The sequence below is a fragment of the Podarcis liolepis genome (genome assembly GCF_965112155.1).
Source record: "Podarcis liolepis genome assembly, chromosome: 2".
Classification (NCBI taxonomy): Eukaryota; Metazoa; Chordata; class Lepidosauria; order Squamata; family Lacertidae; genus Podarcis; species Podarcis liolepis.
The window spans coordinates 10,413,687-10,440,003 of record NC_139555.1 but is presented as its reverse complement, the minus strand read 5'-3'; the positions used below and the strand labels follow the sequence as shown (position 1 = coordinate 10,440,003).

Below are 26,317 nucleotides of genomic sequence, written 5' to 3'. Positions count from 1 at the left end.
TGGTGTGAGTGATGGGGTCCCATGGCACAAATTTCATGTAATCCCAGTGCAAAGGAAGAGAGCTAAGATCTTCTCCCTTACTATAATGTCCGAACAAGATGGGATGGGGAAGAAGGATAGGTTTGTAAGGAGTCTTCAATAATTTTGCCAAGGCAAATCTTATTGTTCAGGGCCTCATGCTATTAGCCTTTATTGTACATGGAGATCCTTTATGAAATGCATTCAGGCCCATCAAACAAATCTGTACTGAGATACACACATCACCATTTTTACTGCTGGAACTGCTCTGAATCTGACTTCAGGAAGAACGTGTTTTAACTGCACAGTGTCCTGGAATAAACACTCTGCATTGGGAAAGAAGGGAACTGAGTTCCCTCCCATTTTCCACTTTCCTGATGTTCCAAATGACCAGTACCTTGGAGTTATGATTTGTGTTGTTGTCAGGATTCTAACTGTAACTGTAACTGACCTAAGAATTCTGCAGAGCAGTTGCTGTTGTGGCTGGCTGGCTGCTCAGGCGAACGTCAGCTCAGTGGCCAACCGCTCAGTCTTCTTGAGGCTCAGGAGCACCTAGCAAATACCTGCTCTGTTCCTGGCACGCTAGACTCTAGCTGAGGAAGGCATTTCACGTAAGTTTATGGATTAAGCATTCCTCACTATGCCATCAGGTGTGTTTATGCTCGGTGGAAAAGGATAGCTGCAGTAGCAGATAGCAGGACAGCGAAACATGAGCAGCTCCCATCCACAACAGGTTGCTGATTTTTACAGCAACAGTGCAAGAGTACAGTGGTACCCCGCAAGACGAACGCCTCGCGAGACGAAAAACTCGCAAAACGAAAGGTTTTTTCGTTTTCGAGTTGCCTCGCAAGACGAATTTCCCTATGGGCTTCCTTCGCAAAACGAAGCTTGCCCCGGGGCCAGCGGGTCTTCTCTTTTGAAGCAAGGGGCAGCGGGGAGATCGCTTCTCCCCACCGCCCCTTGCTTCAAAAGAGGTCCGGGGGCAGCGCTGCCCCCGGACCTCTTTTGAAGCAAGCGGCTGCGCTTCTCCCCGCAGCCACTTGCTTCAAAAGGGGTCCCGGACCTCTTTTGAAGCAAGCGGCTGCGGGGAGATCGCTTCTCCCGGTGCTCCAAAGCGGAGCGGGGGGGGGGGGAACACCTGCCCCAGCCGCAGGGCTTCGTAGCGCTGCTGCGGAGCCGGGCGGGGGGGCGGGAACACCTACCCCAGCCACCCCGCTTCGGAACGCTGCTCCGAAGCGGGGGGGGGGGGCGGGAACACCTGCCCCAGCTGCCGGGCTTCGTAGCGCTGCTGCGAAGCCGGGCGGGGGGCGGGAACACCTGCCCCAGCCACCCCGCTTCGGAACGCTGCTCCGAAGCGGGGTGGGGGGGCGGAAACACCTGCCCCAGCCACCCCGCTTCGGAACGCTGCTCCGAAGCGGGGTGGGGGGGCGGGAACACCTGCCCCAGCCGCCGGGCTTCGTAGCGCTGCTGCGAAGCCGGGCGGGGGGCGGAAACACCTGCCCCAGCCACCCCGCTTCGGAACGCTGCTCCGAAGCAGGGTGGGGGGGCGGGAACACCTGCCCCAGCCGCCGGGCTTCGTAGCGCTGCTGCGAAGCCGGGCGGGGGGGCGGGAACACCTGCCCCAGCTACCCCGCTTCGGAACGCTGCTCCGAAGCGGGGTGGGGGGGCGGGAACACCTGCCCCAGCCGCCGGGCTTCGTAGCGCTGCTGCGAAGCCGGGCGGGGGGCAGAAACACCTGCCCCAGCCACCCCGCTTCGGAACGCTGCTCCGAAGCGGGGGGGGGGGGCGGGAACACCTGCCCCAGCCGCCGGGCTTCGTAGCGCTGCTGCGAAGCCGGGCGGGGGGCAGGAACACCTGCCCCAGCCGCCGGGCTTCGTAGCACTGCTGCGAAGCCGGGCGGGAGGCGGGAACACCTGCCCCAGCCGCCGGGCTTCGTAGCGCTGCTGCGAAGCCGGGCCGGGGGGGGGGGGCGGGAACACCTTCTGAAGGCGGGTGGGGGGCGAAAGTCTTTGTCCCCCCTGCCTGCCTTCCCAGGGGCTTTTAAATCGCCCCGGACAGTGGAGAAGTCCTCCGCTGTCCCGGGGCGATTTTAAAATGCCGCCCGCCATCATTTTAAGATCGCCCGGACAGCGGAGAAGTCCTCCGCTGTCCCAGGGTTTTTTAAAATGCTGGGGGTGGGAAGAAAAGCCCTTGTCCCCCCCCCCCAGCCTTCAGAAGAGGTCTGGGGACAGACTGTCCCCGGACCTGGTCTGAAGGCGGTTTCCCTAGGAACGCATTAATTGATTTTCAATGCATTCCTATGGGAAACCGTGCATCGCAAGACGAAAAAACCGCAAGATGAAGAGACTTGCGGAACGAATTAATTTTGTCTTGCGAGGCACCACTGTATATTAAATCAGTAGCAGTTTGCTGGAAGAGAGTATGTGTGGATCAGATGTCTATACCTAACCGGGGGGTGGGGGGGAGAGCAGGGGAACTCTTTCTTTTGCTGCTTCTTTCTGTGCATGGAAGGATGTCCTTCAATGACTAGACATGCTTGTTATTCCCTCTCTCACTGCATGTTGTCTTCTCTTTTGTTTCCAGGATGTCTTCCAAGGTCTCCCCTGCTCCCCTCATCTCCAACCCCCCCCTGCGGGTGAAAGAAGGCTCCCTGGTAGTCAGGTGGCTGAGATTGGTGTCCTGCCTCCTCTTGTGTGCGTTCCTGATGGATATTATGGCCTGGATGATGTGCATTGCCTCAATAGCCATTGTCAACTGGCGAGTGTGGCGTGTCGAAAACATAAAGGGAATTGCCTCTGGAAACATCTGGATCGGAATCTGGCAGGTCTGTTTTTTGAAAGACCCTTCTAACGACGGAAACTATTATTACCATTGTGAAGAGCTCCATGAACAACATCCAAACCTCCCGAGGGAAATTTTTGTTGCTCAGGACTTAATGGCCTTAGCTGCCATTATGAATTCAGCGGCCCTTGGATTACAAGCATTTGCCCTCTGCAATGTGTTCGAGACCAGAAACCATAAGGATTTTCTCTTAACCTTTTTTGGGCTTGGAGCTCTGCTGAACTTACCAGCAGGGATACTCATCCTGATTTCCGTGATATGGAACATGTCTGCTGTCTTACAAAATGGGGAAATTGACTTCCCTGAAACTTTTGAGTTGCCTCAAATTCCCAGTGAGCAGCATATTGGACCTTCTATTTATCTAGGCTGTATTGCTGGGGGTTTCCAGCTGCTGAGTGCAGCATTGGTTGGGATGGAGAGATGTTGCATCAGGAGCACCACAACAGATACATCTCAAATAGAAACTGTAGTGGTGATTACCCCAGGAAGTGCGGGGAAAAGCGAGAGTCTTACTACTTGTTCAAAGTGTGGTTCTCTGCTGGACCTGGTAATTCAAGAGAAATCCTCCGCAGTGGAGATGGAGGAAACCCATGCGGAAGATCTTGTCAAATCCTGTGCAGTTAAGATGGAGGAAGGCTGTGCAAGTGATCTTGTCATTCCAGAGGAATCCTGCACAGTTGAGATGGAGGAAAGCTGTGCAAGTGATCTTGTCATTCCAGAGGAATCCTGCGTAGTGGAGATGGAGGAAAGCTGGGCAAGTGATCTTGGCATTCCAGAGGAATCCTGCGTAGTGGAGATGGAGGAAAGCTGGGCAAGTGATCTTGTCTTTCCAGAGGAATCCTGCGTAGTGGAGATGGAGGAAAGCTGGGCAAGTGATCTTGTCATTCCAGAGGAATCCTGCGTAGTGGAGATGGAGGAAAGCTGTGCAAGTGATCTTGGCATTCCAGAGGAATCCTGCGTAGTGGAGATGGAGGAAAGCTGGGCAAGTGATCTTGTCTTTCCAGAGGAATCCTGCGTAGTGGAGATGGAGGAAAGCTGGGCAAGTGATCTTGTCATTCCAGAGGAATCCTGCGTAGTGGAGATGGAGGAAAGCTGGGCAAGTGATCTTGTCATTCCAGAGGAATCCTGCGTAGTGGAGATGGAGGAAAGCTGGGCAAGTGATCTTGTCATTCCAGAGGAATCCTGCGCAGTGGAGATGGAGGAAAGCCATACACCCAAAGCTTACCTGAAGGACATCATAGGCCACCTGATGTCCCCAATCATACGATTGATTATACATGTGATTCCCTACAACAGGGAGTCGTAAACTGTCAGATGCAGATCCACGCAGATCACTCCATACACGCATAGATCTGCGTGGATCAGGACTTCAGGGATTTTGGGACTTCAGGTGGGCTTTGATGTCCTTCCAGTGAGGAGGCCTCTTTTTATGATTATTTTTTTTTTAGTATTTATTTATTTATTTATTAAAGATTTTGTTGATTTACAAAAGTGTGCAATGTCTCTCTCTCATGTTTTTTCCCCCATGTAACATTTTTACAAATCATTTTCATTTGTTGAGACATTAGGAAGGAAAGGGGAAAGAGGTGGAGGGGGGGAAGATGGGTGGGGGTGGGGTCGGGTGGCCTAGGGTGTGGTTATTCATTTGTAGTTGGCTGTGGTGGTCTTTGTTTTCATGTGTGTGGGGGGGGTGGGTGTTTTGGATCTGCAACAAATCTACTTATTTCAAGACCTCCCTTAAAGCAGTAGTGGACCACCATGAAGAAGGCGCCACCACTGAGAAGGCATCTGCCTGGTTCCCTGTAACTTGGCTGCTCCCAGGGATGGGGGGAGGTCATATTTTTTCCCTTGATTTCCCCCTCTGAAAACTAGGTGCGCCCTATGGTCAGGTGCGCCCTATAGAGCAAAAAATAACGTAATAATTATTTAGTTAGACCCCGCCCATCCGGCTGGGTTTCCCCCTCTTTTAATTCTAATAGCGCATTAAAGTTCTGATATAAAAAAGGTTTGTCCTGGAATATCAGTTCTGGGAGGGGGGGGGAGAGCTAAATGCCTTCATGCCCTGCCTGGAAGCTTCCTTGAATCACCCATCCGGCTTTTGTGGACATCAGTGCATTGGACTAGAATGGGCTATCGGTCTGTTTGCATGACTCTAAGTAATTGTGAGGTTGGGTAACTTGCGATCTGAACAGCAGTGCCATATCCTAGAAAGTCAAACATCTTTTCTGTTTCTTTGGAATTAAGCTTTCCTTAGAATAAGATACATTCTCCCCAAATCGCAGTCTCCCTCTGACCTCATCTGCCACAGTCCACAAAAGTCTGGGTGTCTTTTTCTGTCGACCTTGTGCTTTCCAAATAACTGGCCTCCTCCCAAACCGTAGTGCTTATATACTGGGATGGATCTCGTACACGGAAAACCACAAGAAGAATTCATTTCCGCAGCATCTGTTAACAGCCCACCTCCCCCGCAATATCTGAAAATTCCAAAGAGCTCAATATGGTTTCCAGAACCCTGAGAAAGCTGCAGTTCCCAGCACCTTTAACAAACTACAGTTCCCAGGATTCTTGGTGGGGGCGCCTTAAAAGTTCACAGTCCTAAAAAGAAAGCTGGTTTAAGCAGGAAGGTAGAGAGGCAGTGCGGCCTAGTGGTTAGACTGCCAAACTAGGACCTGGAAGGCACTGGGGCTCAAATCTCTCACTCGGCTATGAAGCCACATCTGAAAGAGCATAGAAATAAAGAAGACCATGAAATGATACAAACATGACCTCCGCTTTGCAGCCTCCTTTGAACAGATGTAAGGAGGCTCGGTGTGCCATCCTGCCCAGGGCCGGCCGATGTCTGGTTTTCAACGTCAGCCGATGAGCAGGGCTTAAATTCTGCTCAGTTGGGCGGGATTCCAAGCAAACCCCTTCCTGATTCAGAAACGGGTTTGTCTGGATCTATCTCCTAAACAGCCCCCCTTCTTTGTTTTAGCAGGGGAATCCAGTCTCATTCAGGCAGGGGGCTGCCTTGAATTTCCTGCTGAAACCCCCAAGTTGTCCAACTCTCTTTTAGCAGAAATCCCATCTTGACTGAGGAAGGGGGTTTGCATTAGAAGTGGGACGGGCGGGGAGGGGGAATAGTTTCTAGCAGCAGTACCTCCCCAGGTGTTTTGAGGACCTATTAGTAATTGATTGATTGATTTTCTATATAAACCTTTTGCAAATAGATCTTTTTTAAAAAAGAAACACAGTAAGCCACACATTTCCTGCAAATTATCCCCCATGACCATTGCAAAGCTCACAATAATAACAGTAATAGCAGTTTATTGGGCCTAAACTCTGCATAGGAAGGAAACAGGGGTGGGCTGTCTAAAATAATTGTGCCCAGAAAAGGGTGGTGGTGGACAGGAGAGGTTTAGGAGAGAGAGAGTGACCCCTCCCTTCCTCCAGCTTAATCTGCAGCTAAATTTGATGTGAAATGTGCTTTTCTTAAAAAACCAAAAAGCCAGCCACAGGGACAGTCTAAGGAACAATATTTTTGGGGGGAGTGGGGAGATAGCTCCATTAGAGGTTCCACACTGGTAAGGAAAATTCCAGCTGGAGAGACTACTCAACAGCCCAGCTTGTCGGGGTACAGGTCCCCCCACAGGTCCACGTGGTCAGTAAAATAAGGAAATCCCAGCAAGCAAGCAATTTGGAGCAAAGCAGCAGTCAGTAGCCTCAGAGCCTTTATTGTTGCGCAACAGGTTCAACAGCAGCCAGTGAACCCAGAGCATGGGGCCACATTGACTTTGAAAACTTTCCCACCATATGTCAGAATACAGTTTGCACAGCATCATCAATACATCATTGCTACATCACTAACATGTCACAAAAGGGGAGGGTTACACGAGATTAGCATAGGCAGCTATGTCAGGGCAACACCCAAGTACAGTATAAGCTTAGCATCATGGGCAAACATGTCTTAAGTACCCACCACCCAAAGTACAACAGAAATTCCTTGGCATGTCTGGAGCCGGAGGCAAGTCTGGGGATGAGATTTGTCTTCCCTTGGAGAACAAGGAGCCCAGCAATTGTCACCTCTGGGCATTTCCTGGGGCAGGAGGTGTGTACACATGTCTTCAATCCTGGGGAGGTGGAAGGGGAAAGAGTATTTTTTCCAAGGGCAAAATGGTGCTGGAGTGGAAGAACTTGGCAAAGGGGTTGATTTTATAGGATTCATAAAGCTTGGTATCTTCCCTGAGCTGTCAAGTCGAAAGGATACGTTCAGGCCTAATATTTGTAACATTTAACAACTTTAAAGATGTCTCCCCCCCCCCCGGTAGTTTCCGTAGGAACTGCAAATATTTTCTCCGCATTTAACTACAGTTCAGACGTAGACATATTTCCCACCCCCTTTGGTCCCATATGTTATATAGATATGCACATAAAAACAACCTGGTACATCACAACACTCAAGTCCCTTCCAAGCAAACCTACACTGTCAATTTTTTAAAAATATAAAAACCAAGGGTTTTGTAATTTCATTTCCGTGCACAAGAGTGTATTCCTCATGATAAACCTTCCTATGGGTTGCGGAATTGCGTTTAAAGCAAACGCGTGCATCTGCACATCCCGGGAGCTACAGGTCCCAGCACCCTTAAACTACAGTTCCCAGCTCCCTTGACACACTGCGCTTTCCAGAGCCCCGAAGAAACTACAGTTCCCGACGCCCTTAACAAACTGTAGAGATCTGCGTGGATCTGGATCTGATAGTTTACTGATAGGGAATCACATGGAGGCCTCTTTTACGTGTTCTCTAGCATTTGTGTCCTTGTTCCCTTTGGCTTGTTCCTCTTCTGGATTTCTTTCCTTCGTGTACTCATAGATGTACATTTTTTGTCAGCTCTTTCATTTCTCTGGAGGAGTGTTTATTGGTAGTACCTTGAATAAATAGACAAATTCGGGATTTTTTTCCTTTTAATGTTATAGGATATCATCTTTTCATGTTATAGGATATCATCAATAGACATTCCTATTTTTTATCATTTTCTGCATACAATTGTTTTATAATTCCTAACACATTATGTTCTATTATTTGAAATTAACTCCAGTACGTTTGTCCATTGATCTTCATTGTATTCTTTCGTAGTATTTAATGTGATTATAGGTAGAGGAATTTAAGGATTTTGTTGTGGTTTACTAAGATTATTGGCTAAATTTCCCAATCTATCAGTTAATAGATTTGTATTAAAAGTGATCTTGGACTCCTCAATGATATGGACCACAAGCAAACAAAGAAAAACCTGGAAGTCAAGAGATGTGGAAAAATTAATCTCAATTCAAGACTGTGGCACTCTGCTCCCTGGGTCCATGCAACCAGCTGTTTTGGCACCACTCAACAATGACAGCCAAGACTGAGCCTGCAAGCTCTAAGGTAGCAAGCGTGCACAATTTATTGAAATTGACAAGGGCTCCCCAAAATGGGCAGGAAGCAGTTGTTCAAGAGGCAATGTCCCAAAGAGAAAAGCTGGAAGCTTCAAGGTTGGTGGAGCTTGAGAGCATTAGTAAAGTGTGGGAATGCCTTGGTGCAGGGGGTGAAATGGTGAGTATCAGGCCCTGAAGTCGTAGTACAGATACCACCTTGCAGCAACAAGAAGCTGGACTTTTTGCTAGCAAAAACCACTCGTTTACAAGGGCAAAGTCACCCTAAGAATTTGCGTTTGGGGGGTGTTGCGAAGGGACACAGTGCAGTGTCGTTTGGAACCAACTTACTTCAAAGCCTTCTGGATTTGTCAGCTAGCCAGGATCGACAGATGGAAAGAGCACATAGGTAGGTCCTTTGGCCCCACCCCTGTCAGAATAGTCCCCCCTGGCAACATGCTCTCATCGTTGCACTATTGCAATGCAGAACCAAATATGAAATAGTATGCAGAGCTTGGGAGAAGGGCACACGGACCAGGGCGGGAGGCAGGGAGCGCAGGAGAACAGCAACAGATCTACTTATTCCAAGACCTCCCTTAAAGCAGTAGTGGATCCCTAAATGGCTTTTGCCAATGGAAGCACGGGCCCCAAAAAAGTAAAATATGGAAAATAAATGGTTGAGATGCTCAGACTTACAGATTGAGGATCAGGAAGGTATTAAGTTAAAACCGTTTGATCAAATTAAAGATCAAGTGAATTGGCTTCAATATTATCAAATTAATGAATTATTTAAGATTGACAAGAAAAATGGTTTTGCAATAGAAAAAACCAAATTGGAAACGGAGTTGTTAGATACTAAAGTTAAGAATATGTCTAAAATGTCTAATTTATTTTTAGAGTGGCATACAAAGGATGAACAAGTTAAATCGGTTATGATTGATTGGGCAAGAGATGTGGGACATAATATAATGATGGAGGACTGGGAGAGGTTATGGAAGAAAGGGATCAAGTTTACCGCATGTACGATGTTAAAGGAAAAGAGAATGAAAATGATGTATAGATGGTACTTGACCCCTGTTAAATTAGCAAAGATTTACCATAACTGCGATAATCTATGTTGGAAATGCAAAGAAAAAGAAGGAACTTTTTATCATATGTGGTTGACCCGTCCCAAGGTGAAAGACTTCTGGGAAAAGATTTAGGATGAATTGAAAAAAATAATGAAATATACATTAATAAAGAAACCAGAAGCCTTTCTTCTAGGAATAACAGGTTTGGAATTGCCCAAGAAAGATGTAAAATTATTTTTGTATACCACAACTGCTGCTCAAATCTTACTAGCCAAGAAGTGGAAAACACAAGAACTACCAACTGTGGAAGAATGGCAAATGAAGATGATGGACTTCATGGAGCTAGCTGACCTTACTGAAAGAATCTGCGACCAGAAAGAAGAGGAATATCAAGAAGATTTGAGGAAATTTAAGGACCATTTGAATAAATATTGTAATATTAAAAATTAGAAGTTACTTGAAAGTACCTAACAGGCCTAGGATTAAATTAGGATTTATTTCAATAAATGGGATTTAGAACACTAAGAAAAGTGAAGAAATTTGATTATAACTGGAATATTGTGTTTTAATAATGAGATTGGAAAACTTACATTCAGACACAAAGAAACTCAGAAGGGAGGGGTGAGAGGAAGTCAAGTAATATGTCTAGAAGATTGGATTTTTAAATAATTAAGCTCGTTTGTGTGGTTCATTTGTCTGTTATTTGTTATAGATGTATTCTTTATCTCTTTCTTTTTTCCTTTTGTAATCTTTGTTTTGGTTTGTTTTTTTGGGTTGTGCAACGTTTGTTCCAGTATGTGTTACAATTGTATAAAATCTAATAAAAATTATAAAAATAAATAAATAAAGCAGTAGTGGATCACCATGAAGAAGGCGCCACCACCGTCAAGGCCTCTGCCTGGTTTCCTGTAACTTGGCTTCTCGCAGGTGTCTCCTTTGTTTTTTCCTTCCAGCGCCTGCTGAAAAGTTTTGAGTTCACCCCCCAGAGGTGCACTCCATTGCCTCTCAAAATAGATGCCCACAACTTCCCAGGGAACTCTGGGAATGGTAGTTCTGGGAAGGGCATAGAGGGTCTCCATACGGCTCTCAGCACTACAGCTCCCAGAATCCCTTTGGGGGAAGCGTTTCAAGATACCATATGGCTTTTAAGTGGATGTTGGGAGTGTAACGTCAGCTGTCAGGCGTTCCCCATCCACTGGATGTCAGGATTTCCTAACAAAACCTCCAAAACAAACCCACGCTCCTTTCTACCCCCTAAAAAAAGACCATCAACTGGAGAAAATGCGGTTTATCTGCTGGTATGATTGGTACAACCTGAAGGGGGTGTCAGAATTGTAGGTGAGAGAATTGTAGAATGGAAGAGTTGGAAGGGACCCCATGGGTCATCTAGTCCAACCCCAAGAAATGAGGGAATCAAGAAGGGTCAGAAGTGAGAGAATGGACCCAATATTTGTCAGAATGGACCCAATAATAATAGAAAATATGCTTTTAAAAGAATAGATTTGAATGCCAGCTCATTCATTCCATGCACATTTTTGAAAGGGGGTGGGTGGGTGGAAAGAGTGATTTCATCACCAGGGGGCTTCCAAGTCCTGGCAATTCACTGCTTGCTAAGAACCAGAGAACTAAAAAACACCTGGTGGATAAAAAAAAGCTCAAGTGATCCAGCACTTATCCGACACTCATGATGCACAGAGTTTCTTTAAAGCCACACAGACCATCTATGGACCAATAAATCATGGCATATGCCCCCTACGCTCAGCAGATGGTACCACACTTCTAAAAGATAAAGAAGCTATTGCACTGTGCTGGAAAGGACACTACCAACATCTCCTCAACCACAACTCCCCCATAGCTGCTGAGGTCCTCTCACAAATCCCACAGAGATGAGCTTGCTGTATCTCCAAATCTTGGAGAGTTGTGTACAGCTATTAACCAAGTGAAAAACAACAAAGCCAGTGGACCTGATGGGATACCTGCTGAAATCTTCCAAGCGGGTGGAATTGAACTTACACAACAACTTCACAAGCGCATTAAAAAAATCTGGGAGAGAGAAGCGATCCCAGCAGACTTCAGGGATGCCAAAATTATCAATCTCTTTTTAAAAAGGTGATAGAACTGATTGTGGAAACTATCGCGGCATCTCTCTATTAGCTGTGGCCGGCAAAATGCTTGCAAGGATCTTAACAAACCGTCTCTTAACATTATCCGAGGTGACCCTTCCTGAATCCCAAAATGGTTTCCAGCCTTCTAGGGGGCAGTGGGCATGATTTTCACAGCTCAACAACTTCAGGAAAAATGCAGAGAGCAAAACCAACCTTGGTACTCACACCATGCCACCAGCTCTAGTGGCGCATCCAGCACCTCAGGGGCTCCCCTTACTTGCTTATGAGAAGAACTGGCTCTGCATTCCATACAAAATGTTGTTGTGCCTGCTGTTTTCTGCAGAGACTGAAGATTCCTTCCCCCAGGTTTTGGCCCTGCTTAAGAACCAGTTAAGCCCTTCCATGCCCCATTCATTTAAACTGCTGAATAAACTTGGCCCTTCCATGAATCCCATTGAAATCTATAACATTATTCAGTTGTGTCTCAGCATATTTATGGGAAATGTCACTATTACAAAGAGTTTGGAAGAAGAGTTTGGACTTGATATTCCGCCTTTCACTCCCCTTGAGGAGACTCAAAGCAGCTAACAATCTCCTTTCCCTTCCTTCCCCACAACAGACACCCTGTGAGGAGCTGCATGTGGAGGAGCGGGGAAGCGAACCCAGCTCACCAGATTACGAGTCCACCGCTCTTAACCACTACACCACACTAGCTCAAAGACTAATAGATGGCAGCTATACATAACCTTTAGCTTAAAAAATAGCAACAATATCTATCTAATGGAACAGTGCAGCGTGCTAGCTAGTGTCATAGAATCATAAAATCATAGAGCTGGAAGAGACCGCAAGGACCATGCTGGAACACACAAGCAAAGCACTCCTGACAGATGGCCAGCCAGCCTCCACTCAAAAACCTCCAAAGAAGGAGACTCCACTACTCTCCGAGGTGGCATATTCCACTGTCCAACAGCCCTTACTGACAGAAAGTTCTTCTTAATGTTTAGGTGGAATCTCTTTTCCCATAGTTTGAATCCATTATTCTGCATCCTAGTCTCTAGAACAGCAGAAAACAAGCTTGCTCCCTCTTCAACATGACATCCCTTCAAATATTTAAACATGGCTATCATGTCACTCCTTAATCTTCTCTTCTCTATATTAAGCAAATCCAGCTCCCTAAGTCTCTCCTCATAGGGCTTGGATTCCAGACCTTTTACATTTTGGTCACCCTCCTCTGGACATGCTCCAGCTTGACAATATCCTTCTTCAACTGTGGTGCCCAGAACTGGAAACAGTATTTCAGGTGTGGTCTGACCAACCAGAATAGTGTGGTAGCATTCCTTCGCTTGATCTAGACACTATACTCCTACTGATGCAGCCCAGAATTGCATTGGCGTTCTTAGCTGCCACATCACACTGTTGACTCATGTTCAGCTTGTGGTTGGCTAAGACTCCCAGATCCCTTTCACAGGTACTGTTGTCAAGCCAAGTGTCCCCCACCCGTGCATTTCATTTTTTCTATCCAGGTGTAGTACCTTACATTTCTCCCTACTGAACTCCATATTGTTGGTTTTGGCCCAGCTCTCTAGGCTTTTCAGGTCATTTTTGAATTCTGACCCGCCCTCTGGTGTATTAGCAACCCCTCCCAGTTTGCAGTCATTTGCAAATTTGATTAGCATGCCCTCTATTCCATCATCCAAATCATTTATAAAAATATTGAATAGCACCAGGCCCAGGGCAGAACCTTGTGGAACCCCAATAGTCATTTTTTCCCAGGATGAAGATGATGAAGTTTTCATCATCATGGCAGGGGGGGTCCTTTTCCATAGAATTCTTATTCATGGAGTTGGTTTTTATATCCTGCTTTTCTCTACTTGAAGGAGTCTCAAAGTGGCTAAAAATCTCCTTTCCCTTCCACCCTCACAACAGACACCTTGTGAGGTAGGTGGGGCTGAGAGAGTTCAGAGAGAAGTGTGACTGGCCCAAGGTCACCCAGCAGCTGCATGTGGAGAAGCGGAGAAGCGAACCCAGCTCACCAGATTAGAGTCCACCGCTCTTAACCACTACACCACAGAAACGTATCTCTTAAAACTCTGGAGCAAGCTGTTCAGTTCAGCCTCATAGTGATACTGATTTGCGGAGGGAAGGTTGGTGATGAGCAAGATCTGTTCCCATTTCCCAACACAGAGACCGTAGAGCAGTTTCTGTTAGGGGCTGAACCTGCAGAGTGTTTCTGTTCAGAATTTCCGTGGCAGAAATTCGTTAAGTGCCTTTATAAACATTCAGCTTCTTAAATCGAACCCCATCATGAAACTTTCAGGTGTAGCTGTTGGAGGTGGAGGGCAGAGAAGGTGCTAGTCCTTACCTCCCTCCTCCCAGCCCCATGATCAGTTGCCCAATGGGCTGTATTTCAGGGCTTTTGCATGTAAAGGGCAAGCTTGTTCTTTACTTGTTTAGGCTCTTAAAACTTGGGAAGAGATATTTGGCTCCATGATCAAAATGACCAAAAGGGTCAGCTTCTAGAGGACTGGAAAGATCATGATTGTACTTCCCCTACCCTCAGCCCTAACTCCGTTGAGTATTTTTTGTTATGAGACTGAGTGTTTGGGGCTGACCAGGAAGCCGTGGATCTGAGTTTTTTGTGGACATGATGTGTGATTTGACGGTGAGTTTGGGGTGGCTCAATGCAAAAAGCATGAGGATCCAGGAGGATCCGTGCTTCAAAACCACGTTTTTGGGCCATGGTATGACCAGGAAGCCGTGGATCCGAGTTTTTTGTGGTGCAGGCTGTGCCCCTAGACATGATGTGTGATTTGACAGTGACTTTGGGCTGATCTAGTGCAAAAAGCATGAGGATCCGTGCTTCAAAACCACGTTTTTGGGCTACGGTGTCGCCAGGAAGCCGTGGATTCGTGATTTTTGTGGTGGATACTGTGCCCATGGCCATGGTATTTGAGCTGACGGTGACTTTGGCCTGATCTAATGCAAAAATCATGAGGATCCATCAGGATCCGTGTTTTTTAACCATGTTTTTGCTCCATTTCGGCAGCACGAAACAGTGGATGCGTGATTTCTTTGGTTCTGCTTACAGACTAAAAAGTGGTCTACAGTATCATGGTGTTTTGATTTTGTTTCACTATAAAAATCATATGAATTCATGAGGATCCATGCCTCGGATCCAAGTTTTTGTGGTGCTGCAGCCACGTTTTTGATAGTCCAGTCTGTAGGCGTGCCTTCCAGGTGTGATTTGACACTGCATTTGATGGAGTTATTTTTTAAAAAGTGGAGGATCCATGAGGATCCGTGTAGATCCGCCTTTAACCCAGACCCAAGTGCCCAATTATCAAGAACTGAATCCTACACAGGAGTAGACCAACCGGTTAGGCTTTAGTGGGTCTGCTCTGGAGGAGGCTCTGAAAAACGGGACGAGAGCGTGCATTAAGACCGGCCAAGATCATGCGAACAGAGTCAATATTTTAATTAATATTGGTTTATTAATTGGTTTATTAATTACAAGCAAACAGCAAAGAACCTGCACAAACAATGCTGACACCAAACCCTACGTATAGTAAGTAAAATAGAAAAATCGCTACCCAACCCCACCCCCACCCATCGTTCCCCCCCTCCACCTATTTCCCCTTTTCTTCCTAATGTCTCAACAAATGAAAATGATTTATAAAAATGTTACATGGGGGGGGGGGGGAACATGAAAGAGAGACATTGCACACTTTTGTAAATCAACAAAATCTTTAATAACTAACTAACTAACTAACTAACTAACTACTAGTCACAAAAAAGGGCCTCCTCACCTGAAGGAAATCAAAGCCCACCTGAAGTCCCAAAACAAAACTATCAGATCCTGATCCACGCAGATCCATGGGTGTATGGAGCGATCTGCGTTGATCTGGATCTGATAGTTTACGACTCCCTGTTGTAGGGTATAACATGTATAATAGTATGTTTTGGGACTTCAGGTGGACTTTGATGTCCTTCAGGTGAGCTTTGGGGCGTACGGCTTTCCTCCATCTCTACTGTGCAGGATTCCTCTGGAATTACAAGATCTTTTGCACAACTTTCCTCCATCTCCACCGTGGAGGATTTCTCTTGAATTACCAGGTCCAGCAGAGAACCACACTTCGAACAAGTAGTTAGACTCTCGCTTTTCACCGCACTTCCTGGGGTAATCACCACTACAGTTTCTATTAGAGATGTATCTGTTGCGGTGGTCCTGATGCAACATCTCTCAATCCCAACCAATGCTGCACTCAGCAGCTGGAAACCTGCAGCGATATAGCCTACATAAATAGAAGGTCCAATATGCTGCTCGCTCGGAAGTTGAGGCAATTCAAAAGTTTCAGGGAAGTCAATTTCCCCATTTTGCAAGACAGCAGACGTGTTCCAGACCACAGAAATCAGGACGAGTATCCCTGCAGATAAGTTCAGCAGAGCTCCAAGCCTAAAAAAGCGAAAGAGAAAATCCTTATGTTTTCTGGGCTTGAACACATTGTACGAGGCAAAAGAAATTAATCCCAGGGCCACTGAATTCATAATGGAAGCTAATGCCATTAAATCCTGTGCAATAAAAATTTCCTTCGGGAGGGTTGGATGTTGCTCATCGAGATCTTCGCAATGCCAAAAAGAGTTGCCGTCGTTAGAAGGGTCTTTCCAAAAGCAGACATCCCAGATTCCAATCCAGATGTTTCCAGAGCCGATTCCCTCGATGTTTTCCACACTCCACACTCGCCAGTTGACACTGATCGTTGACATAATGCACATCGGCAAGGCCAAAATAACCATCAGGAATGCGCACAACTGGAGACCAGAAACTAAACGCAGCCATCTGACTACCAGGGAGCCTTCTTTCACCCGCAGGGGGGGTTTGGAGAGGAGGGGACCAGGGGAGACGTTGGCAGACATCCTGGAAACAAAAGAGAAGACAAGATGCAGTGAGAGAGGGAACAGCAAGCATGTCTAGTCATTGAAGGAAATCCTCCCTCCTGCATTCTTCCTTCCAGGCACAGAAAGAAGCAGCAAAAGAAAGAGTTCCCCTGCTCTCTCCCACCCCCTGGTTAGGTAGAGACATCTGATCCAGAGACGCCGACACTCAGACTTTCTTCCAGCACACTGCTGCTGATTTCATCTACTGTTGCATTGTTCCTGTGAAAATGGCCAGAACCTCAGCAACCTGTTGTGGATGGGAAGCTGCTCATGATTTCGCTGTTTTGTGGGTTAAACCACAGAGCCTAGGACTTGCCGATCAGAAGGCTGGTGGTTCGAATCCCCGCGACGGGGTGAGGTCCCGTTGCTCAGTCCCTGCTCCTGCCAACCTAGCAGTTGGAAAGCTCTTCAAAGTGCAAGTAGATAAATAGGTACCGCTCCGTTGGGAAGGCAAACGGCGTTTCTGCGCGCTGCTCTGGTTCGCCAGAAGCAGCTTAATAATGACCCGGAAGCTGTATGCCGGCTCCCTCAGCCAATAAAGCGAGATGAGCGCCAAACCCCAGAGTCGGCCACGACTGGACCTAATGGTCAGGAGTCCCTTTACCTTTACTACACCTATCCTTTTCCACCAAGCATAAACACACCTGATGGCATAGTGAGGAATGTTTAATCCATAAACTTACGTGAAATGCCTTCCTCAGCTACAGTCTAGTGTGCCAGGAACAGAGCAGGTATTTGCTAGGTGCTCCTGAGCCTCAAGAAGACTGAGCGGTTGGCCACTGAGCTGACGTTCGCCTGAGCAGCCAGCCAGCCACAGCAGCAACTGCTCTGCAGAATTCTTTGGTCAGTTACAGGCCAGTTAGAATCCTGACAACAACACAAGTCATAACTCCAAAGTACTGGTCATTTGGAACATCAGGAAAGTGGAAAATGGGAGGGAACTTAGTTCCCTTCTTTCCCAATGCAGAGTGTCTTTTCCAGGACACTGCGCAGTTAAAACACGTTCTTCCTGAAGTCAGATTCAGAGCAGTTCCAGCAGTAAAAATGGTGATACAGTATGTGTATCTCAGTACAGATTTGTTTGATGGGCCTGAATGCATTTCATAAAGGATCTCCATGTACAAGAAAGGCTAATAGCATGAGACATAAGAATTTCCTTGGCAAAATTATTGAAGACTCCTTACAAACCTCTCATTCTTCTTCCCCATCCCATCTTGTTTGGACATTATAGTAAGGGAGAAGATCTTAGCTCTTTTCCTTTGCACTGGGACCACATGGAATTTGTGCCATCGGACCCCATCCCTCACACCAATACAGGCAACACCATTTTCAGAACCTAGGTGTCCATGATTTAAAATCGCTTTCCTAAGACACTTCCGTCAAAATACCGTATTTTTCGCTCTATAAGATGCACCAGACCACAAGACGCACCTAGTTTTTAAAGGAGGAAAACAAGAAAAAAAAAATTCTGAATCTCAGAAGCCAGAACCGCAAGAGGGATCGATGCGCAGTGAAAGCAGCAATCCCTCTTGCTGTTCTGGCTTCTGGGATAGCTGCGCAGCCTGAATTCGCTCCATAAGACGCACACACATTTCCCCTTACTTTTTATGAAGGAAAAAGTGAGTCTTATAGAGCAAAAAATACGGTATTTGTGTTGCTTTCTTTCTGTTCCTTTCTGTGTTGATGCTCCGAATGTGAGCTGCTCAGCTGCATGCAGTTTCCACTGAAGTGTGTGTGTGTGATTAACATTCGGCCAAGCTATGGGCCTAAATAACTTTGGGAGCCAGCCTTTAAAAATCTAAAGGAGATATCAAATTCAGAGGAATTAAAAGCTGTCATCTTTTTGACTATTTTAAACATCTTAGAACATACACAAATGTTAATGTTTGAAGGAAGGCAGCAAATGGAGCATTGGAGCCATCCATTCATTTCAGGAGTTGTTACCATTGATAAGATGAAGCATGGCAGTGTGCAGTGCTTTTAAAAAGGTAAAGGTAAAGGACCCCTGACAGTTAAGTCCAGTCAGGAGCAACTCGGGGGGGGGGGCACTCATCTGGCTTTACTGACCGAGGGAGCCAACATTGGTCCGCAGACAGTTTTTCCGGGTCATGTGGCCAGCATGACTAAGCCACTTCTGGCGAAACCAGGACAGCACACAAAAACGCCATTTACCGTCCCTCCAGAGAGGTACCTATTTATCTACTTGCACTTTGACGTGGTTTGGTATTGGCAGGAGCTGGGACCGAGCAACGGGAGCTCACCCCGTCAAAGACGCAAGTCCAGTTCTATATCTGCATGACATCCTCCACACCCAAATGCTCTCCCGTTCTGTTTCCCCCACTTCATCAGGATACACCATCTCCATTGAAAACTCTGCTCAGTGACACCCATCCAATAGGAAAGTGCTGACCGTCTTCCTGCAGATACACTTCCGTGCAGGGGTTTGGCCGACAACTTCTTCCCGAGTGTGGGGATGTTTTCAGGGGCTCTTTGCTTTTCCCTGCCTCCCCTTTCATCCTCACCTGAGGAGATCTTGGCCATTCTCTTGACAGGGACCTTCGTTCTCAGGCCGGATTTCTGTTTTCCTCCATTCCTCCTTCTCCCGGTCTGGTTCACTGAGCAAATAAGAGAGAGGAGGTTTCATGCAAGTCAAGGTGTGCAATGGATCTTCAGGGCATTTGGAAGGAGAAAAGGTTCAGGAACAAGCGACGCAGCAGCCCCCCAAGCGGAAAAACACATTTGACATATCGCTCATGAGATTCGCCCCCCACCCCCGCGGATATAAATGCAGAACATCCCGTGCTCCTATTAGGCCGCACCCTGCAAGACCCTTTCCACGTGGCCTAGGCCCAGATTCGCTAGCCCCACAAAAGAGGCTCCTCATGAGCCCAGAGGAACATGGCCTGGCTGTGGGGAATGATTCGAAACCTCCCGTCCCAGTCCAGTGCTCTAACCACTAAACTACACTGCCCCCCATTGCAGTCTATAACAGCCTGGAGGGCCACAGGTGCCCCATATTCTCTGGCTCTGAGATTGCCCAAAGTTTCCTTTCTATCCCTTGTTGTGCAAAAAGAAAAATGCCCATGACAAAATGTGACATTTTTGGTTCTTGGGAGACAGTTCTGCTCCCCCCCCCCTCTCCATTTAAAGGAGCCTCATCCCTTTTCAAACCCAACTTCCTCCTGCACACAGCTTCAAAATTTCCATAAAGAACTAACTAACTAACCAACCTGTTAAGTTGCGGGCGAACATAGCAGATGACACAGTGATTTCTCCAGAGAAGCTCTTTATTGTTAGCTGGACAGAACTGAACAGCAAACAGCTCAGCCGGCCTGCTTTTATAGGCAGCCGGCTATCAACATTGTAGCAACAAGAACCCAGGGTTTCCCGCCTAAAATAACTGATGTGGACCTGAGTGAAAACTATCTAGACTATCCCCCTGCTGGCCCAGGGTGAGAACTTTAGTACATAACACCCCTCCCCACCGAGATAAGGCGTTAGTTACAATCGTAATGGTTTCCTTATATACAGCACTACACGTAATGGTTCAATTAGGCACAAAAGCATATCGGTTACATTTCCCATACTTAGACCAACAGTGATACAGGTCCAACAACATAGTCCTTTAAATAAGTTGGGCGCTTGGAAACTTGGAGGTTGCCCCGTGCTTCGGGCAGGTGTGCGCAAGGCTTGGGGTGGCAGCCGCGGCGGGGGGGGGGATAATTTTTTTTTATTCATTCCCCCCCTCCAAAAAAAACGAGATGCGTCAAATTTTTCTTTAAAAAAGCATATGGTTGGGGTTGGCCTAGGGTGTGGTTATTCATTTGTAGTTGGCTGTGGTGGTCTTTGTTTTCATGTGTGAGTGGGGTGGGTGGGTGTTTTGGATCAGCAACAAACCTACTAATTCCAAGACCTCCCTTAAAGCAGTAGTGGATCACCATGAAGAAGGCGCCACCACCGAGAAGGCCTCTGCTTGGTTCCCTGTAACTTGGCTTCTCGCAGGCGTCTCCTTCGTTTTTCCTTCTAGCGCCTGCTGAAAACCTTTGATTTCACCCCCCAGAGGTGCACTCCATTGCCTCTCGAAAGAGATGCCCACAACTTCCCAGGGAACTCTGGGAATGGTAGTTCTGGGAGGGGAATAGGGGGTCTCCATACGGCTCTCAGCACTACAGCTCCCAGAATCCCTTTGGGGGAAGCGTTTCAAGGTACCATATGGCTTTTAAGTGGATGTTGGGAGTGTAACGTCAGCTGTCAGGCGTTCCCCATCCACTGGACGTCAGGACATCCTAACAAAAACCTCCAAAACAAACCCACGCTCCTTTCTACCCCCTAAAAAAAGACCATCAACTGGAGAAAATGCGGTTTATCTGCTGGTATGATTGGTACAAACTGAAGCGGGTGTCGGAATTGTAGGCGAGAGAATCATAGAATGGAAGAGTTGGAAGGGACCCCAGGGGTCATCTAGTCCAACCCCCAGGAATGAGGGAATCAAGAAGGGTCAGAAGTGAGAGAATGGACCCAATATTTGTCAGAATGGACCCAATAATAATAGAAAATATGCATTTAAAAGAATAGATTTGAATGCCAGCTCATTCATTCCATGCACATTTTTGAAAGGGGGGTGGGTGGGTGGAAAGAGTGAATTCATCACCAGGGGGCTTCCAAGTCCTGGCAATTCACTGCTTGGATTTATTTAACATTTGAAGATGCCTTTGAGTTTTTTATGTTTTTATCTTTTATACAAGATAAAAACACACACACAAAATAAAACAATAATAATATTGATAATTTAGTTAGACCCCGCCCATCCAGCTGGGTTTTCCTCTCTTTTAAATCTTATAGCGCTTTAGAGTTCTGATATAAAAAAAAGTTTGTCCTGGAATATCAGTTCTGGGAGGGGGGAAGAGCTAAGTGCCTTCATGCCCTGCCTGGAAGCTTCCTTGAATCATCCGTCCGGTTTTTGTGGACATCAGTGCATTGGACTAGAATGGGCTATTGGTCTGTTTGCATGACCCTAAGTAATTGTGAGGTTGGGTAACTTGCTATCTGAACAGCAGTGCCATTTCCTAGAAAGTCAAACATCTTTTCTGTTTCTGTGGAATTAAGCTTTCCTTAGAATAAGATACATTCTCCCCAAATCGCAGTCTCCCTCTGACCTCATCTGCCACAGTCCACAAAAGTCTGGGTGTCTTTTTCTGTCGACCTTGTGCTTTCCAAACAACTGGCCTCCTTCCAAACCATAGTGCTTATATACTGGGATGGATCTCATACACGGAAACCACAAGAAGAATTCATTTCTGCAGCATCTATTAACAGCACCCCCCCCCAAAAATCCTGAAAATTCCAAAAAAAAATAATCCAGAAAATGTCATGGTTTTCAGAACCCTGAGAAAGCTGCAGGGAGCTGCCTTGAATTTCCTGCTGAAACCCCCAAGTTGTCCAACTCTCTTTGAGCTGAAATCCAATCTTGATTGAGGAAGGGGGTTTGCATTAGAAGTGGGACGGGCGGGGAGGGGGAATAGTTTCTAGCAGCAGTACCTCCCCAGGTGTTTTGAGGACCTATTACTAATTGATTGATTGATTTTCTATACATACCTTTTGCAAACAGATCTTTTTTAAAAAAAGAAACACAGTAAGCCACACATTTCCTGCAAATTATCCCCCATGACCATTCCAAAGCTAATAGTAATAGTAATAGTAATAGTAATAGTAATAGTAATAGTAATAGTAATAGTAATAATAATAATAGTAATAGCAACATAGGGACGCGGGTGGTGCTGTGGGTTAAACCACAGAGCCTAAGACTTGCTGATCAGAAGGTTGGAGGTTCGAATCCCCGCGACGGGGTCAGCTCCCGTTGCTCGGTCCCAGATCCTGCCAACCTAGCAGTTCAAAAACACATCAAAGTGCAAGTAGATAAATAGGTACCGCTCCGGTGGGAAGGTAAACGGCATTTCCGTGCGCTGCTCTGGTTTGCCAGAAGCGGCTTAGTCATGCTGGCCACATGACCCGGAAGCTGTACGCCGGCTCCTTCGGCCAATAAAGCGAGATGAGCGCCGCAACCCCAGAGTTGGCCATGACTGGACCTAATGGTCAGGGGTCCCTTTACCTTTATTGGGCCTTAACTCTGCCTAGGGAGGAAACAGGGGTGGGCTGTCTAAAATAATTGTGCCCAGAAAAGGGTGGGTGGTGGACAGGAGAGGTTTAGGAGAGAGAGAGTGGCCCCTCCCTTCCCCCAGCTTAATCCGCAGCTAAATTTGATGTGAAATGTGCTTTTCTTACAAAACCAAAAAGCCGGCCACAGGGACAGTCTAAGGAACTAGCATCATCAAGGAACAGCATCATCAATAGATCATTGCTACATCACTAACATGTCACAAAAGGGGAGGGTTACACAAGATTAGCATAGGCAGCTATGTCGGGGCAACACCCCAGTACAGTATAAGCTTAGCATCATAGGCAAACATGTCTTAAGTACCCACCACCCAAAGTATAACAGAAATTCCTTGGCATCTCTGGAGCCGGAGGCAAGTCTGGGGATGAGATTTGTCTTCCTTTGGCTAACAATGAGCCCACCAATTGTCACCTCTGGGCATTTCCTGGGGCAGGAGGTGTGTACACATGTCTTCAAGCTTGGGGAGGTAGAAGGGGAAAGAGTCTTTTTTCCAAGGGCAAAATGGTGCTGGAATGGAGGAACTTGGCAAAGGGGTTGATTTTATAGGATTCATACAGCTTGGTATCTTCCCTGAGCTGTCAAGTCGAAAGGATAGGTTCAGGCATAATGTTTGTAACATTTAACAACTTTAAAGATGTGCCCCCCCCGTAATTCCGTAACACCTTCGGAGATAAATTTTCTCTAGGTTCTGTAGGGATTGAGAGATTTTGCGCCAAGACCACTGCAACAGATAAATGTCAAATACAGTGGTGCCCCGCAAGACGAATGCCTCGCAAGACGAAAAACTCGCTAGATGAAAGGGTTTTTCGGTTTTGCGTTGCTTCGCTAGACGAATTTCCCTATGGGCTTGCTTCGCAAGACGAAAACGTCTTGCGCTTTTTTTAAAAAGCCGCTTGAAGAGGCACAGTTGCGATGGACCGTGCTTCGCAAGATGAAAAACATCGCAAGACGAAAAGACTCGCGGAACGAATACTTTTCGTCTTGCGAGGCACCACTGTAGCAACTGTTAGGCTGATTACCCCAAGAAGCGCGGTAAAAAGCGAGAGTCTAACTACTTGTTCAAAGTGTGGTTCTCTGCTGGATCTGGTAATTGAAGAGAAATCCTCCGCACTTGAGATGGAGGAAAGCCATGCGGATGATTTTATCATTCCAGAGGAATCCTGCGAAGTGGAGATGGAGGAAAACCCCAAACATACCATCATACATGTTACTCCCTGCAACAGGGAGTAGCAAACTGCTAAATATTGGAATATATTGATATATGGCAATATCTGAAATAAGGATGGAGCTATGTAGAGGCATTGGCTGGCTTCACAGTTTTCCCCACATTGTGCAATCTCTGGAACGTGAATGTATAATTGGATGGTGGGAGTGTGTTTGGGAGGAGCTGAAGGAGCCCCCTGTTCTGCTGTCCTCTCCCCCTCGGTCAAGCAACTACTCACCAGCTACTTCTCTGCCTCTGGCATGTGCCTCAAGGTCACAAAGACCTACATCTTGCACTTAGCATTGCACAGAAGAGCACAGGAGCCCTTCTCGGCTTGGGTGAGGAGCTCTCAGTGGAAGCTAGGGTTACCCAGCTGGCCTGTACCCCATTGATTTTTTTCCTTTTTGTGTTTGTTGGCCTTGTTTGTTGTGCAATGTCTCTCTCTCATGTTTCCCCCCCCCCCATGTAAAATTTTTACAAATCATTTTCATTTGTTGAGACATTAGGAAGAAAAGGGAAAAGAGGTGGGGGGGGTGGGAAGATGGGGGGGTGGGGTTGGGTGGCAATTTTTCTATTTTACTTCCTATATGTAGGGTTTGGTGTCAGCGTTGTTTGTGCAGGTTCTTGGCCGTTCGCTTGTGTTCCTTTGGTGGTGAGAGAGGTTGGGGTTGGCCTAGGGTGTGGTTATTCATTTGTAGTCGGCTGTGGTGTTCTTTTTTTTCATGTGTGAGTGGGGTGGGTGGGTGTTCTGGATCAGCAACAAATCTACTTGTTCCAAGACCTCCCTTAAAGCAGTAGTGGATCACCATGAAGAAGGCGCCACCACCGAGAAGGCCTCTGCCTGCTTCCCCGTAACTTGGCTTCTCGCAGGCGTCTCCTTCGTTTTTCCTTCTAGCGCCTGCTGAAAACCTTTGATTTCACCCCCCAGAGGCACACTGCATTGCCTCTCGAAAGAGATGCCCACAACTTTCCAGGGAACTCTGGGAATGGGAGTTCTGGGAGACATATTTGTTCTGAAATCCACTGGGCAGGCATGTGTTGGTGTTATTTTAAGAACCCAAATCATAATCTTTGTTTCTTTTGATATTTGCCATCCTATATATTCTTGCCTTGCGCAATTAATTTATCCTCCCATCTATATTCCTTATATAAAAATAAATTATCTCCTTAATCTCGTAAATTCCAATCATGGGTTGGTTAGTTAGTTAGTTCTTTATGAAAATCTTGAAGCTGGGGGGGGGGTGCAGGAGGAAGTTGGGTGGGAAAAGAGATGAGGCTCCTTTAAATGGAGAGAGAGAGAGAGAGAGAGAGAGAGAGAGAGAGAGAGAGAGAGAGAAGCAGAACTGTCTCCCAAGAACCAAAAATGTCACATTTTGTCATGGGCATTTTTCTTTTTGCACAACAAGGGATAGAAAGGAAACTTTGGGCAATCTCAGAGCCAGAGAATATGGGGCATCTGTGGCCCTCCAGGCTGTTATAGACTGCAATGGGGGGCAGTGTGGTTTAGTGGTTAGAGCACTGGACTGGGACTGGAGGTTTTGAATCATGCCCCACAGCCAGGCCATGTTCCTCTGGCCTCATGAGGAGCCTCTTTTGTGGGGCTAGCGAATCTGGGCCTAGGCCACGTGGAAAGGGTCTAGCAGGGTGCGGCCTTCACGCCCCACAGCCAGGCAAATTTATTTCATACCACACCATATGGCAGCCATTTTGTGATTTGCTGTGTTCTCATTGGTAGCCAATTGGTGGACTGGCCCATATAGCACTTTCCCAAAATTGGTCTGGCTCCATATAAGGCAGCTTCCTCTGCTCTTATCATATGAAATACCCCACTTTTTATATTAATAGGAGCGTAGGATGTTCGGCATTTATATCCTAAGGGGGGGGGGCGAATCTCATGAGCGATATGTTCAAATGTTTTTTTACACTTGGGGGGGCTGCTGCGTCGCTTGTTCCTGAACCTGTTCTTCCTTCCAAATGCCCTGAAGATCCATTGCACACCTTGGCTTGCATGAAACCTCCTCTCTCTTATTTGCTCAGTGAACCAGACCGGGAGAAGGAGGAATGGAGGAAAACAGAAATCCGGCCTGAGAACGAAGGTCCCTGTCAAGAGAATGGCCAAGATCTCCTCAGGTGAGGATGAAAGGGGAGGCAGGGAAAAGCAAAGAGCCCCTGAAAACATCCCCACACTCGGGAAGAACTTGTCGACCAAACCCTTGCACGGAAGTGTATCTGCAGGAAGACGGTCAGCACTTTTCTATTGGGTGGGTGTCACTGAGCAGAGTTTTCAATGGAGATGGTGTATCCTGATTAAGTGGGGGAAACAGAACGGGGAGAGCATTTGGGTGTGGATGATGTCATGCAGATACAGAACTGGACTTGCGTATTTGACGGGGTGAGCTCCCGTTGCTCGGTCCCTGCTCCTGCCAACCTAGCAGTTCCAAACCACGTCAAAGTGCAAGTAGATAAATAGGTACCGCTCCGGCGGGACGGTAAACGGCATTTCTGTGCGCTGCTCTGGTTTCGCCAGAAGCGGCTTAGTCTTGCTGGCCACATGACCCGGAAAAATTGTCTGCGGACCAATGTC

General features: G+C 46.9%; 1 protein-coding gene across 1 annotated transcript; it reads right to left on the bottom strand.

Annotated features, from left to right (window-relative positions):
• Positions 1 to 5,501: 5,501 nt before the first annotated feature.
• On the bottom strand, positions 5,502 to 19,034 carry LOC310700893 (uncharacterized protein; the record flags this gene model as incomplete). Its single annotated transcript, XM_083490847.1, has 3 exons — positions 18,877 to 19,034; positions 15,473 to 16,334; positions 5,502 to 5,576 (listed from the first exon to the last, which is right to left on the bottom strand). Exons 1-3 carry the CDS (start codon positions 18,996 to 18,998, stop codon positions 5,502 to 5,504), a joined length of 1,059 nt encoding a protein of 352 aa, XP_083346973.1. The 5' UTR covers positions 18,999 to 19,034.
• Between the last annotated feature and the right edge of the window lie 7,283 nt (positions 19,035 to 26,317).